We start from the raw sequence: 14,429 nt of genomic DNA on the forward strand, positions 1-14,429 counted from the left end.
GCCCGCCTCTCTCCTTTCTCCACGAGCTGTAGATAGAGACTGTAGCGCAGATTTGCGTCTGTGTCTCTGAGAAAGAGAGACATGAGTAGAGGCGGAGGCATGGTGGGGTATGGAGTGTAAGGTAGCGGTGAGGCGCTGCCTGTTGCAGGCAGTGGCTGTTGCCGTAGTGGTCAGAGACGGTGGATGGGCTGTTAGAGTGGTTGCTGATGGTGTGGATGTTGATGCGGCCGGGATGAAGGGGCCGGGGATGGGGGCGCGCAGTCGCATTTTCGTATTGTTGTTGAGAAAAACGCGGGTTACTAGCTCCTGCTTGACGGCACTTACCCGTCGCTCTTCCCCGTCGCTCTTCCAGCCCGCCACGCTCAGCCACCGAGGGCCCATCGGACCGGACGACGTAGCCGCGCCTCGCGCTCTCCACGTACCCGTCGCCGTGTTGCTCGTCGCCGTCGCCGTCCTCCTTGTCTTCACCTGGCCTCGCCCCGCGGGCTCCCTTTTATCACCATGACGGTGCTGAGACAACCTCGGCGGACGTCGCTTTGCGTTGATCGCTGTGTTGTTTTATAGTTGACGCTCAACCTTGGTTGAGCCTTGACTATTTGGTTAGCGTCTTCGTAAGCCTCGGCCTTGAAACGGTCGACGGCTGGGGGCCGGACTGGGCAAAACGACATCGGCGGGCACGACCCAGCAAGGCTCCGGAATCACTTGATCCCCGGCGAGCTGTCCAGGCTTCTGGGTTCTAGGGTTCCCACCGCTGGACTCGTGGACCAAAACCGAGACGGGCCATGCACTTCTCGACGACATTCGAGGCCCTAGGGATGGTGCGTAATGGAATGGCGTACCTTGTGGGTGCGCTGGTATGGGCATACCACCACGGTTCAACCGCCGAGTCGGCTGCCCGACTCCGGGAGAACGCAAGTATCTAAGGCCTTCCAGGTCGAGAGTGGTAATGGAGGATAAGGGGAGAAGGGGGTCAACACCCGGTGCCAGAAGAAAGTGCCGGATTTAGGTTGTAGATCAAACTAGGTAGGGGTCCAGACCTATCCGGGCGTACAGGGGATAAAGTGAGATACCACTGTAATTACACCCCCAAACCCTCGCCAGGTCCTAAGGCTTTGTCGAAAGTTTCTTCCCAATGTCGTTCTGTGTAAAATATGTGTGATGCAGGTGAAGACTGGTAGTCTGGAGACTGGACCACTCTCACTGAGCAATCCGGCTGTTCTACCACCTTCTAACTCCACCACTGTATATTGTTGTCTCCCACTTGCCCACCCTAATCCCGCATCTGCCTCACGTTGAGGTTGATCCTCTTATTCCGCATCCACCCCCTCCACTCCTCAAACTCGCCCCCCTCCGCGGGCCCACTCCTCCAAGTACTCCGGACACGTCCCCTTCAACACCTTAGGCACACCATGCCAGGCAAACCTCGACTCCTCAGTCATGTATATCGCATCCCCCGATCGCAGCCTCAACAACAAAAACTCCTTCTCCCGCTTACCCCCCTCCTCCTCACCACCACCCCCCTCCTCCTCTGCCACCCCCCCATTCGGCGCGATCATAAACAGCCCCTCACAGCCCAAACTCACACTAACCAACCCGCGACTCGACTCCTCCGACACATCACGATGCATCATCATCGTATCCCCCGGGGTATACAAGTTCACGATGGCGGCCTGGGCTCGCGTGTCGGGGAACAGCGTCTCGAGGAAGGCGGCCACGTCGCGCGGGAAGGCCGGCGGCGAAGACGAGGGCGAGCCGTCCTCGTCGGGGTAGACTCGGTTCGTCCAGTCGTATTGCCCGCCGAGGGTCACCCAGTGCAGGCGGCGGTCGAGGACTTGTTTGATGGTCAGGGGTTTGTGGATGGTGGGGTCTTTGGGGGTGAAGGTGGGTGGGCTGGTGGGGGGGTAGGTGAAGAAGGAGGAGGAGGTGGTGGTGGTGGTGGGGAAGGGGGGTGCTGGGTAGGGGAGATCGTAGTGTAGGTGGAGGTTGGTTTGGTGGATGGGGTTGCTGAGGTCGCGGTGGATGAGGTGGGAGAGGAGAGTTTTTTGGACCGAGGGGGGGATTAGAGAGGGGACGATGAGGAGGCCTGAGGAGGGTTAGCTTGGTGTTTCTGGGTAGGCGCGAAGGATATATCCCGGACTCACCTGGTAAGAGTGGATGATAGTATATCGGAGCGTCCTTGGTGGCTTGGAACTCGGAGTCGTCGTCGGGGCAGATTTGACGGAATGAGCGGTTCAGCGTGTCAACGGGAAGGGTACCCGCCAGGCAGAATTCGGCTGCACTCTCTGGGTTTTGTAAATCATCGATGTCTTCGCTGCGTAGGTCTTTCGGTTCTGTTTTCGCAAAGACCTTCCACTTGGCTCTGAGCTCATCTGAGGGCTGCTCATGAGCATCGAGATGCTTGATGTCCACTGTCATTCTGGCGTTGACTTGAACAACTTAATTCCTCGGGTAGGTTCTGGCCAGACTCAGGGGTCAAAATAGGTAACTATCCTGTGTATAAGATGACGAAAGAGGTTGTGGCTGACTAAGGGAAGGCCAAAATTCAAGTTTAAGGCGACCGTGTGTATTCGTATGTATCTGTCATCCGAAACAACTGAAAGTTCTTGAATGCCCTGCAAAGTGTCGCGGGGTCGAGGCCTTGTGTGCCCCGCCGTTGCCAGCTGGAGAGCCCTCAAGCGGCGCTGAAATAAAGCGGGGCTCCTTGATCCAGCGACGCCAACCTCGACGCGCTCTTCGCGTCGCCCAGTGACCACACAGCAAACAAATTCCATTTGTTGACCAACCCCGGAAATTTGACTGCTGCTTTCTTTCCCTCGACCTCCGTGAGCGCAACTTCCCGCAGCCAACCCTTTCGACGGCTCCCGGCTACCTATGCACAGTAAGTGCCTCTTCATGGCGAAGCGCATTTGACGACTTTTCTTGTCCTCTTCTCGATTTTCTTTCCCAACTCGTTGGGCACTATTTGTTTTCCTCCCTGGAGCCTGTTGCCCCTCGTTTCTCTTCAGCCGCAAAACCCCCACCACCATCCCTGGTCAGCCACGACATTCCCACACCCCGGCCACCCCCCCAGTCTCGAGGTTGGACTTTGACCGACCGTTCGATTCGTGTCCAGAAATCCACGGTAACGAGTAATAACCATGGAAAACTACCAGAAGCTCGAAAAAGTCGGCGAAGGTGTGCCGCGGTCGCTTCCCTTCCCTGCTGGCGCCGTGCTGGACACTGACTTCGTACGCGGCTCCTAGGTACCTATGGCGTTGTTTACAAAGCTCGCGACCTCAACAATGGCGGCCGCATCGTCGCCTTGAAGAAGATTCGGCTGGAGGCCGAGGATGAAGGCGTCCCATCGACCGCCATCCGAGAAATCTCGCTGCTCAAAGAGATGCGTGACCCGACCATCGTGCGTCTCTTTAATATCGTCCATGCCGACGGTCACAAACTCTATCTCGTCTTCGAATTCCTCGACCTCGACCTGAAGAAGTACATGGAAGCGCTACCTGTCAGCGAGGGCGGCCGAGGCAAGGCACTGCCCGAGGGCACCGGAGCCCAATTGCACGGGCTGGGACTAGGAGAGGGCATGGTCAAGAAGTTCATGAGCCAGCTGTGCACGGGTGTGCGCTACTGCCATAGCCACCGTGTCCTGCACCGCGATCTCAAGCCCCAGAACTTGCTTATCGACCGTGAGGGAAACCTGAAGTTGGCCGATTTTGGACTGGCTCGCGCTTTTGGCGTCCCTCTCCGCACCTACACCCACGAGGTCGTCACACTCTGGTACCGTGCCCCCGAGATATTGCTCGGTGGCCGCCAATACTCGACCGGAGTGGATATGTGGTCGGTCGGGTGCATTTTCGCCGAGATGTGCACGCGCAAGCCGCTCTTCCCCGGCGACTCGGAAATTGATGAGATCTTCAAGATCTTCCGGTACGTCTTTCGTTCCAAGACCTGCCACCCGGGCTAACTTTTGCGTCTGTAGCCTTCTTGGAACCCCCACCGAGGATATCTGGCCCGGCGTGACCAGCTACCCCGACTTCAAGGCTTCCTTCCCCAAGTGGGCGCGCGACCCCACGGCAGCACTCTGCACCAACCTGGACGACGCAGGCCTTGACCTCCTCGAGATGATGCTTGTCTACGATCCTGCCGGTCGCATTTCGGCGAAGCAGGCCTGCAACCACCCATACTTTGAAGACCTCGAGAACCACACACGCACGCAGTATGGCAGCAGTCACCACTAGGACCGGGAGACGGCGTCCATGAGCACTAAGACGGTTCACCCCACTAACCGGCAGCGGGTGCTGCCTCTCCCGGGCAACCAGGAGAAAGCTCGGCCGAAATAGCAAGCGTCGTGACTAACCCGCCGCGTTCCTCTGACAACCGACCATTACCCGAAGTATACATAACGCCTTGCGTTCAGGATAGTCGTCTACGACTGGGAGCATTTCGTTCACGACGGGAGTTTTAGGGCAGTGTTGAAGCAGTGGGAGCACCGAGTAGGATTTGCACAGAGGGATAGTGGCATGCAATGGCCTGGATGGCATGTCGAGAAAAGGGAACGGGTTGCTGGAGAGAGAGGATAGGGGCTGATGGCTCGGGGGACTTGACTACATTTGCATCACAGGGGTCGATACATTGCAGATCAACCCTACAATCAGGCTCCAGCCGTTTCAGCCTGTTGTTCAAGAAGGAATGGAAAGGGCTTCTTTTCCTTTTGTTATTCTCGGGGCGCGGCTTATTATGTAGGGAGTAGCGAAAAGGCCGTCCGCAGGCCCGAATTGATGATTTGTCAATCTCAGGCTTGCTTTATTTATCATGCCCGTGTCTCCTGCTCGATACTTGTGGCCGGAGTACTTTGCTTGGAGGAATTGCTGAAGAACACCACCTCTCCTGCCCCGAGTCCGACAGGTACCAAACTGTCACGAGAAGGGGTAAAACTAGCCGGCTAACACTATGAAGTAGAAGCCTCAAAACCGCTTTTCCTAGCCTCTGTCTTAGCATTAAAACTTGGCACGGCTTTTACCACTCGGTGCTCTTGTCCCTCTGCCTAAACTTCCCAGCCATCCTTTTCCCTCCCCAACCATTCTAACCCGGCCGCCTTCACCCTGCGGCCAAGTGAAAAAGGGGGCGGGGGTCTACAATGGTTCAAGACATGAATCTTACCTCTGACAACAACGGCAACGGCAACGGCAACGGCAACTACCTTCTCCCTCCAACGCTGTACATACACACAACCACCAACCACCGGACCCTCGACTCCCCCACCCCCCAAACGGACCTCCTTCGCCCCTAACCTGCTACACCACCAGCCACCCCCTCAACACCTAAATACTAGATGAATAATCACCAGACATAAAGCGCGCAACATCTACACATCCACAGTGGCGGTGAAATGCAAACCTACGGCCAGGCAACGCGAGCTGAGCGGGCGCTGGGCGGCGTTGCGGCTCCCAGATACCATGCCACGCCATACCATGCCATGCCATGCCATGCACATGCACGGTTGTGGTTCAGCAGCAGACATACCTACCTACCCTGCCCTGCCCACGCCGCCGGGTTCAGATTTTGGCACATTTTGAGTTTGGACGGCGGGCACCTACCTACCTAGGTGGGAGGGGGGCGTAGACAAGTTGTTGTGCCGGCGCTCACGCCGCGCTGGGGCTTTCATCTCACCGGGGTGGGGGTGCTGCAGTACAGTGGTCGGGGGCGGGTAGGGTCTTTGGGGTTTATGTTGCGATGAGTGGGCGGGTGGCTTGGTGAGAGGTTGGTGGTGCGGATTGCACAGTAGGTAGGAACGTTGTTTTGGTCGGGGTTTGCTATCACCAACTGGCCCCGACGTGGCTACCTATTCTGGGGTGTCTAATTCGGGCCTGGGGTTTACGACTCTGCTGCATCCCCGTCTACGCGCTGTGGCTATTCTGCGAGCCGTGTTGGTGATGTCGCAACTCAGAGTCCGAGAGTCAACCGTGATTGCCCGGATTTGTAACATGAGCCGCCGGACGTCTGGATTCGGCCCCCGTCCTCCAACGGCGAACTGCACGTTGGATCGGCCTGCTTCGCCGACAATCATCTCGGTTCGGTAACATGTTGCGGTCGAGCAGACAGACAAGGCCAAATAAGGTTTCAGGCGCACCCGACAATGCTACCTCTCCGGCCGATCCAATCTCCCGTTCTATTTTGGCCGACCTCGAACTCAACGGTTCCGCGCCTCCAGTCCGAAGAAACAAGGGGGGACGACGAGGCGGATACAAGCTTAACCTCGCCGTTTCAACCCCGCAGGGCTGTGGCACCGTCCTCGTCTCCCGGACTCTCCATAGGGCCAGACAGCCGCGATGCGGCGTACCCGCGGCCGCAGCAAAACTTTGTTTTGGATGATGCGGGCTGCCGAGCCGGGGAGGGAGTCTTGCATTCGGCTGGTTCAGCAGCCGCTGCACGAAGGGTCCCGATCGGGGAATCTGGCGCTACTGGATCGGGAGATCGATCATGTCGATCCAATCACAGGGCTGAATGCCGGTCAAATTTAGCAATGCGCGCGTCTGCGGCTACGTCGGCCAATGGGATTGCTCGGGAAGAGAAACTCAACCTCTCTGGCGGGAGGCCCAAGCTGTTGGGGGCGAGAGGATGCCTCCGGTCTAGAGCTGAGCTCGGGAGGATGCTAAGCGCTGGTCTTCCCGCTGTTTGCTTCCCGGCGTTAAGGGTGAGCGCTTGCGCTTGCAGCTGCGGCCGACCTGGATGAATGAAATGACGATGTTGACCCTGACTTTGGCCATTGGATGTCTTGCGAAACGGCTGCAGGTCCTGAGAAGGCGGAGCTTCGGTCGGCGCGTGGTTGGTTGCAGGGTCCCGTAACTCCGTTTCGCCCTTCCTGCGACGGTTTGATGAGTGATGAGCGAGTGATAAACGGTATTCCTACTTCGTAGAGGACCGAAATTTTGTTTCAGGTCCATTTTCGGCACCCCAGCTAACCCTCGATTGTTGAATCCAGATATGATGGAAAACTCGTGAGCCAATTGTCTCAAGAGGGTCACGCTTTCAGGCCGTCCCAGTCTTTCATCATCATCTGATAGACGGGCCTCGGTAGCACGACCGCGGGCCTGGCCCGTCTGACGCGGGGAATTTGCCGAACGAAGGCGTGTGCGGCGAGCACTTGGGCTGACCGGGGTAGCTGTGAAATGTGTTGTTGCACCAGACGCGGCACCGGACTCGGTTCGTACTCGCCGCCGCATTGACAAAACTGCGCCGGCCACGATGGGACGCTTGGTGGATGGGAACGATGAGGCGCACCGGAATGCTCCCCGGGTTTTCCTTCGGCGCAGCTTGAATTAATGAGCGGGTGACGCTATCATACCCGGTTGACAAACACGTATTTGCCTCAAGAAAATTGATGGCCGGCGAGAAGGGCGAGTCAATTACGCGGCAGTTCCACTCTTCAGCCAGGAGAAGGTGGCTGGCACGTTGGCCACCTTGCTTGGCTTGGTTGGGTTGCGCTTTCATGATTTGAAAGCATGGTGTTTGGGAGGGAGCTGATGAGCGATGACGCATCTATCAGCCACTGCCGAGCTGTGCCCCTGTTCAACGCCAAGTCTCAGGGTCTATTCTTAACAGTTCTGGCTGCTGATGTCGCCATCATCTGTTAGCGCAGATTATTATCCACCTGCATGAACGCAAGCCACTGCCGTCAGGGCTATCTCAATTAAACAGAAGCCCAAATCATCCCTGCTCGGCATCAACAAGACCCCGTCAACCCACCAAACCCACGAGCGATCAGAAGGTTGCGTGCGACATGCAGCGGCAGTGCTCGCTTCACCCACGGGCAGGCCGTTCAACACCCTCCTGACAGCGACGCGAGCGCGCGAGCAGCGAAGGCTGTCTCCGACTGGTCGAGACCACCTCCTCGTATCGCAATTGGTCCGCCAAAGCAAGTTTCCGTCCAAGACATGCAGCGGCCCAATCACGAGCCGCGGCGGGCCTTCCGTGGGGCTGGCGCTCTGGCCAGGCTCGAGCCACGCCGACGGCCGGTGGTGGGCACGGCCGGATTCGGAAAGGATGCGGGCGACCCTGCCGTCTCGGCGGTCTTCGGGATCTTGTCCGGACTTCTACCGCCAAGACCTAAGGAGGATGGGATTCGGAAAATGGGCGGTGAGTCGGTTTCGAGATTTCAAGAGTGCGAGAGTGTGGGCCAGAAGAAGAAGGCGGTCGCGGTGCGGCGCGGGGTAATGAGGGGTTATTGGTGACTACACAGAAGTTTTCTGTGCCGTTCATCCTTCTCACCGCTCACGGACCGTGATGGTTTAGAGCCATCGGCCGCTAACCACACATGCACGGTTCAGGAGAACTGCATTGAGGGGTAGGAGACAGATGTTGCCACACCTGTGGGAACATTTGCTTCTCAACACCGCCATTTCCTATTTCGGTATCCTAGACCCAGACTTCATTTCCATCCTCATACTCCGTAGTCTAGTTGTAATACGCATGTATGGTATTGATGTATGGCAATGTGATAGAGCCGGGGAGACGCAGTCACTTGAAACACCTAGGCAGTTGCCGTGGACATCTGGTTCGCTGCTGTCAAGGGCTTGGCAGTTAAGACAAACAGCCACCCACCAAACTCTCGAAGCTCCTCCGGAGCACCGTGGCGACTCCAACTTCGTCTGGTAACCCACGGAGGGGCGGGAGGCGAGGTTGATGATCACCTTGCTTCTGTTGCCGTGATTGACCAAGCCTGCTGTCTTGAGTGTCAATCGAGCTCATGGGGTCTTTCACAAGCACGAGGCCCTCCGCAACCGCACATGACCTAGGACAGCTTCTTGATCAGGGTCATCTCTCCATCCACTACCTAATAATATTCGCGGCTCTCGCGAGCAGAGTCAGAGACCTCATCCTTCCTGATTCCGGATTTCTGCAAGATCAGGTTCGCGTAGCCGATTGTTTCAACTCCCCCCGCTGTCAGCATCGTCTCGTGCGTTTCGTTTCGTCGCCATGTGGTAGCCCCCCTGCGTGGTGGGTCTTGGCTCTTGCCCCAGGGGTTGAGTTTCGAGGAGGAACGTGCGCGAGACTCAAGTCCCCTGAATTTTGCCTCATGGAAACAAATTTGAAGGCGATCTCTCTACTTCGTAGTTATCTGGTATTGGCCGTTGACAGGGCCACTTTTCGTACTTCGATGCGGCGGGGTTGATTGGGTTTGAGTCTGCATTTGTAGGTATTTGTGCGCCAAAGCAATACTTAGGCTGTGATGTTCCTGTCTGGTGTGAACTGAAACTGCATCGCGAGGGTTCATGGAACAATTCCATATTCCAAAAGAAAACAGAGCCCACAGGGAACCAGGGATTCCAGGCCTGACATGACCGCCGGCCTGCATTCCGGATCGATAACCCCTCGATCCCGTTTCTGGCGTTGAACTGCGTTTACAAAACACAACCCCTCGCTTGTTTCAAATCCCAACGCCGGGGTGGGCACCCGCCAATCGCAGCCATCGGTTGCTCGGCCGCTGGCACTCAAAATTCTCGCATGCGGAGTTGACAACCATTCATCAACCGTGTTATGCACCCCTTGGGTGCTGCATTGGGCCCGAAATGCAAATCGGCGCCCATTCAAATCAGGGCGGCACAAGCGATCGTAGGGCGGAAAATGCGACTCGGGCTGGGAATTGATGTCTAATTGCCCAGCATTGCAGCATGAGGGTTGGGATGCGTCGGGGTCTTTGTGTGCTGGCAGACGGCCACGTTGAGTGCAACTCCATGCGCATAGGTCACGATGATCATGATTAAGGCACATGCTTCCGATGCATATGATCCCCGTTCTCTTTTGACCTTGTGGAATTTGCAATCCAGTTGTTCCAATGTTTTAGTAGGAGTTGCCCTGGTACAATCCGCCTGCCAAACTCGGCAACACCCGACCTCCCTTGGGACGACTCTCCGTGCTCCGTTTATCTCTGACACACTTACACGAACCCCCTCGATCAATTTGGCTCCATGCCCAGGAAAGGGGCAAAAGTCGAACAAAATTTGACCGACCGCCACGCTCGACATCTCCCTTGATCCTCCCTTTCTTCCAGGAAGTTGCCAGCTCGAGTTTCGCCCTCCCTCGTCGAGCTAGACACGTCTAAGCCAAGGGACTCTGCCAGACGGTGTACAAAATTTGACGACAAGCCGCTTCTTTGGTTTGCGCAGACCGCCTCAACACCGTCACCGTTCGAAGCTTCTTAGAACAACGATTTAGGGACTCACCGCCTGCAAATCAACCTACCTGAACCCCACCATTTTGGATTGCAGTAGCCCGTTTCCAGTCCGTCGACAACTCACGATATCGAACCGGCTCATTGGACAGCCAACATCCCCAAGCCATTCGTCCAGCGTTGTCGCTTTTTTTTACTGTCGTTTGGAAGACGCCCCACTCCCCGCTTCGCCCCCCGTTTGCCGCTGCAGCAGGAGAGCGAATCATTCCACAGACGCCGACTAACAGTTACACTGGGCGACTCCTCGAACACGCTGGGCTTCTCAAACGGCGCGACGCAGCTCCAAGCCTGACGTCGCTTTTCACTTTGGCGCGCGACTGAGACCCCCGGCCACCTTTACCGCGGTCCCGCATCTTTCTGCCATATTAACCCATCCGGAGCCCTCGAAGCCCGGATCAAAAATACCTTGACGAGTCGCGGTCATTGCAACTTGGACTACGGCAGCGCCGATTTCTTTTTTCGTGCAAGTCTTCCTTTGGCGACACTTCTCTTCCGCTGGCTCGGACCATTATTGTAACCTTAATCAACACCTACCAATCCCGACCTCCACGACTCTCTTGCGACTCCACGACGATCCGGACCTGGCAAAAAGTGCACAGACCAGAATCCGCTAGCTCCAACTTTAGCACTGACTCGCTCGTACCCGGAATCGGCAGTCGATCTTGCCCGCCGCTTCCCCGGGATCGCATCACAAACGTTTAATTACACCGTCAAGCACAGGCCGGCCTTCGTGTTCGAAACACGACCGACTCCGCAACTCTACCAGCTCTGCAACCAGACCGAGTCATATCGCTGTCGTTCTCAGCGTGATTCACTCTGTGATCCTCGCGTCTGCTACCCTTCAGCCACCTCCGAGGCCCGTCTGTCCGCGTCACCCCAGACTCGGAGCACTCGACCCGCTTTTCCCGGGATCGCCACGACCCCGTCCCAGCTGTCAGTTGCGCTATCGTTTTCCGGTCCCTTTGGCAGCCCCTGTCGTGTGGGGAACCTGGGTAGAACGCAGCTCACTTGCGCACTTTGGCACTCTCCTGTTTTAACTTGGAATCGCCGCAAGAGCGCAAACTTTTTTGCAGCTACACTCCTGTGTAATTCGCCCACCAACTTTGTTTTTTGCCCGAGGCATTCCAAGGCATTTCCAAGTCTCGGCCGGAGTTGTCCGTTCAAATTCTTCGGCATCCTCACCACGATTGGCCAGACCGGTCTTGGCACGCTTGCAGCCAGAACTCGCCAAAAAAGCCTGGACTCGCTGATCGCGCAACCCCGACCAGCGGCCGACACAGCGGGCCACCCCCCAACACTGCCAGATTGACCGCGCAACCCCTGTACCCTTCCACATCCCTGTCCGCCTGGGTGACCACCCCCTGGAACGCCTGTCGCACTCAGCCTCGTGGACACAGCACGTCGCTTTTTGGCTTGCAAGCCACTGAGACACGCATCAACAAGGTCTGCCCACTCCGCCCGCAGAGGACGCCCATCAAGAGACCCACGCTGCAACAAACCTGTCCTGTTCAGCCTTTCCGTCCACTGCCGAGCCCGCCGATTCGGCCACCGCCCCGGTATTTTACACTGGATTGTCCACATGAGCTTCGCCGCAGGACATTTCGTGTAAGCTCGTCAACGGTTGAAGCACACACCCCCCCTGTGCACATCTTTTCTGCCACTCCACACTCCACTCGTACCCCTTTCGACGGCTTTCCCTATAACACCTGGGCATTCCGTCATCCCCAATCCGACCTTGATCCCTTTTCTCTTATACAGCATACACAAACACACACCACAAATACACTACCCCAGTGTAAGAGAGAGTCAAGTCAGGCACTTGTCAATCCAACCATAGAGGACTTCCACCCCCGGTCGCACTCACATAACAACAACAACAACAACCACACTCAATAAACATCGACACCGTCGACGACCCCCACTCACCCCACCCTCACACGACCACAACACTCGACGCCATGGACTCAGTACCGATGCTCAGCATGGCTGAGCTCAACGCCAAAGCCCTGGACAAGTTTGTCTACCAACCCGTCGACACAGATATGATTCTGTACTTGGCAGACGCCGCCGCCAACGTGATTCAGTGCGATACCAGCATGATGCCACCGCCGGCACAATCCCGGTCGAGGACCACCTCGCAGGAACCGTCAGCGAGGGCGGTCAAGGACAGCGACGCCCGTCTCCCCAGCATCGAAGAGTTTATCACACAGCTGGTCATCTCTTCTAACGTGCAAGTACCAACGCTCATGTCGTCGCTGGTCTACCTGCGCCGCCTCAAGTCGCGCCTGCAGCCCATGGCCAAGGGCCTGCGCTGCACCACGCACCGCATCTTCCTGGCCGCTCTCATCCTCTCGGCCAAGTACCTCAACGACTGCAGCCCCAAGAACAAGCACTGGGCCAACTACAGCTTCGTGTCGACATCGGCCTACAACTTCGGCTTCAGCCGCACCGAAGTCAACCTAATGGAGAAGCAGCTCCTCTTCCTCCTCGACTGGGATCTCCGCATCACCGAGGACGACCTCTACCGCGAGCTCGACCACTTCCTGGCCCCCATCCGCGACGCCGTCCAGGACCGCCACGTGCGCCGCATCATGCGCAAGCACGAGCTCGAGACCCGCGAGCGCTACCTGCAGGAAGAGCGCCTCGCCCGCCAGCGCGAGCGCGAGGAGGAGGCCCGCCTTTGGCGCTCCCTCGCCGTGCCCCAACACCCCCAACAACCAGAGGAGCCCTACGCCCAACCGGACTACGCCAGCCCGTCCTCCTCGCGTGGCAGCTCCCACTCCCGCGGCGCCAGCGCCAGCAGCAGCAGCAGCCGCGCCGTCTCCCCGCCAGGCCTCTACTCCAGCAGCGGCTCGTCCTACTCCGAGTCTACCTCCTCGCGCGCCACCACCCCGCTCAGCGAGGCCGACATCACTTCGGCCCACCAGCCGTATGTGTTTGAGTCGCCCGTCAACATCGGCGGTGATGGCGCACATGGCGATGAGGATGTTGATGTCGAGGTGGTGGATGCCGAAGATGACTTGGATGTGTATGGGCGGCCGAGCGTACCCGAGAAGGATGCGGTCTATCTCCGCGCGGCGAAGCCGGCCAAGCAGCAGATGCTGCCGTATGAGATTAGTGCCGAGGAGTTGAGGAGTTTGGAGGAGAGCGGGCGGGTTGGTGGTGGCGGCGTGGCGGGGAAGAAGATTCGGGGGGTGTTTGGAAGGGTGTTTGGGACTGCCCGCTAAGGAGCTGGAGAGTTAGGACTGGGAAAGAGGAGGATGAATCATGATGGAATGAGCGGGTGTTTTTTTGGCTTTACAGATGGGCTTTGCATTCGGGTGTGGGCGGGCTTGTTGTGTTCCTGGTTGAATGCCGCTTTGCTCAGCACCTCGAGCCGGAGTTGGTGGTGTTCTTCTTTTTCTTTGTTTTGTGGCGGCAACGCTTCTGCTTGGAAAAGCGAGATGGCTATGCTATGGCTATACTACACGGGCGGTGCATTGGAATACGTTGATCTGAGATAGATCTGGGAAAGCATGCGAGAAGGGCAGTTGGATCTCGGGCGTTATGGGTATATTCAGCATCATCATACATACCATTGGGTTGGGATGAGGGGGGGTTAATCACTTGGCTTCCTCATGATGACAGCATGAGAGGGAGGGACGGCAGCATTGTAATAGTGTAATGACCATCAATGATCATGGAGATACCTCACTCATCTTACTCTTCCTCACCCTTGCCCAGTGACATGCTTCTTTCCTTGCCTTCCATCGCACACTCACTGACTCGCTCCTCCGCCATCCACCACCGACATCGGACATCGCGTGGTGGTGGTGGCGATGGCTCAACAAAACTCCCTGACGCGTCTGTCCGCCACGCTTACACTCCAACGCCACGCGCCTTTCAGGTTCATCGTGCATAGTATAGCAGCCTAGCAACCACGCGAAGGGGCTCCCCTTCCCACGCACGACACGACAGCCCCGATCCCGATGCATTCTCGTCTCGCTTCCCCATCCCTCCTCGATACCCGATCCCCCGCCCAACGCATCCCAAAGTTGGGGGGCAGGACGAATAGGCAGGGGGGTTTGGGGGGGGACAGCAAAAAAAAAAAAAGGTGGTCGACTCCCCGCCCGCCACGTTTCATGCGTCATTTCTCACGGGAACATCCATCGTCAATTGACCACGACACACAGGTTGAGCAGGGGGAAATCATGTCATCATGCTGAGG

General features: G+C 57.3%; 4 protein-coding genes across 4 annotated transcripts; 3 read left to right on the forward strand and 1 right to left on the reverse strand.

The window, feature by feature from the left end:
- Positions 1-1,334: 1,334 nt before the first annotated feature.
- Positions 1,335-2,415, reverse strand: CHGG_09290 (uncharacterized protein; the record flags this gene model as incomplete). Its single annotated transcript, XM_001227216.1, has 2 exons — positions 1,335-1,951; positions 2,142-2,415. The coding sequence occupies 2 exons, from the start codon at positions 2,413-2,415 to the stop codon at positions 1,335-1,337; spliced, it is 891 nt and encodes a 296-aa protein (XP_001227217.1).
- A 722-nt stretch (positions 2,416-3,137) lies between these two features.
- Positions 3,138-4,229, forward strand: CHGG_09291 (cell division control protein 2; the record flags this gene model as incomplete). Its single annotated transcript, XM_001227217.1, has 3 exons — positions 3,138-3,174; positions 3,243-3,918; positions 3,971-4,229. The coding sequence occupies 3 exons, from the start codon at positions 3,138-3,140 to the stop codon at positions 4,227-4,229; spliced, it is 972 nt and encodes a 323-aa protein (XP_001227218.1).
- Positions 4,230-7,493: 3,264 nt separating this feature from the next.
- CHGG_09292 (uncharacterized protein) lies at positions 7,494-8,339 on the forward strand (the record flags this gene model as incomplete). Its single annotated transcript, XM_001227218.1, has 3 exons — positions 7,494-7,620; positions 7,849-8,189; positions 8,319-8,339. The coding sequence occupies 3 exons, from the start codon at positions 7,494-7,496 to the stop codon at positions 8,337-8,339; spliced, it is 489 nt and encodes a 162-aa protein (XP_001227219.1).
- Positions 8,340-12,180: 3,841 nt separating this feature from the next.
- Positions 12,181-13,449, forward strand: CHGG_09293 (uncharacterized protein; the record flags this gene model as incomplete). The annotated part of the gene is made up of 1 exon (XM_001227219.1): positions 12,181-13,449. One exon carries the CDS (start codon positions 12,181-12,183, stop codon positions 13,447-13,449), a length of 1,269 nt encoding a protein of 422 aa, XP_001227220.1.
- Positions 13,450-14,429: the final 980 nt, after the last annotated feature.

This window comes from Chaetomium globosum, genomic scaffold (genome assembly GCF_000143365.1).
Source record: "Chaetomium globosum CBS 148.51 scaffold_6 genomic scaffold, whole genome shotgun sequence".
In the NCBI taxonomy this organism is placed as follows: Eukaryota; Fungi; Ascomycota; class Sordariomycetes; order Sordariales; family Chaetomiaceae; genus Chaetomium; species Chaetomium globosum.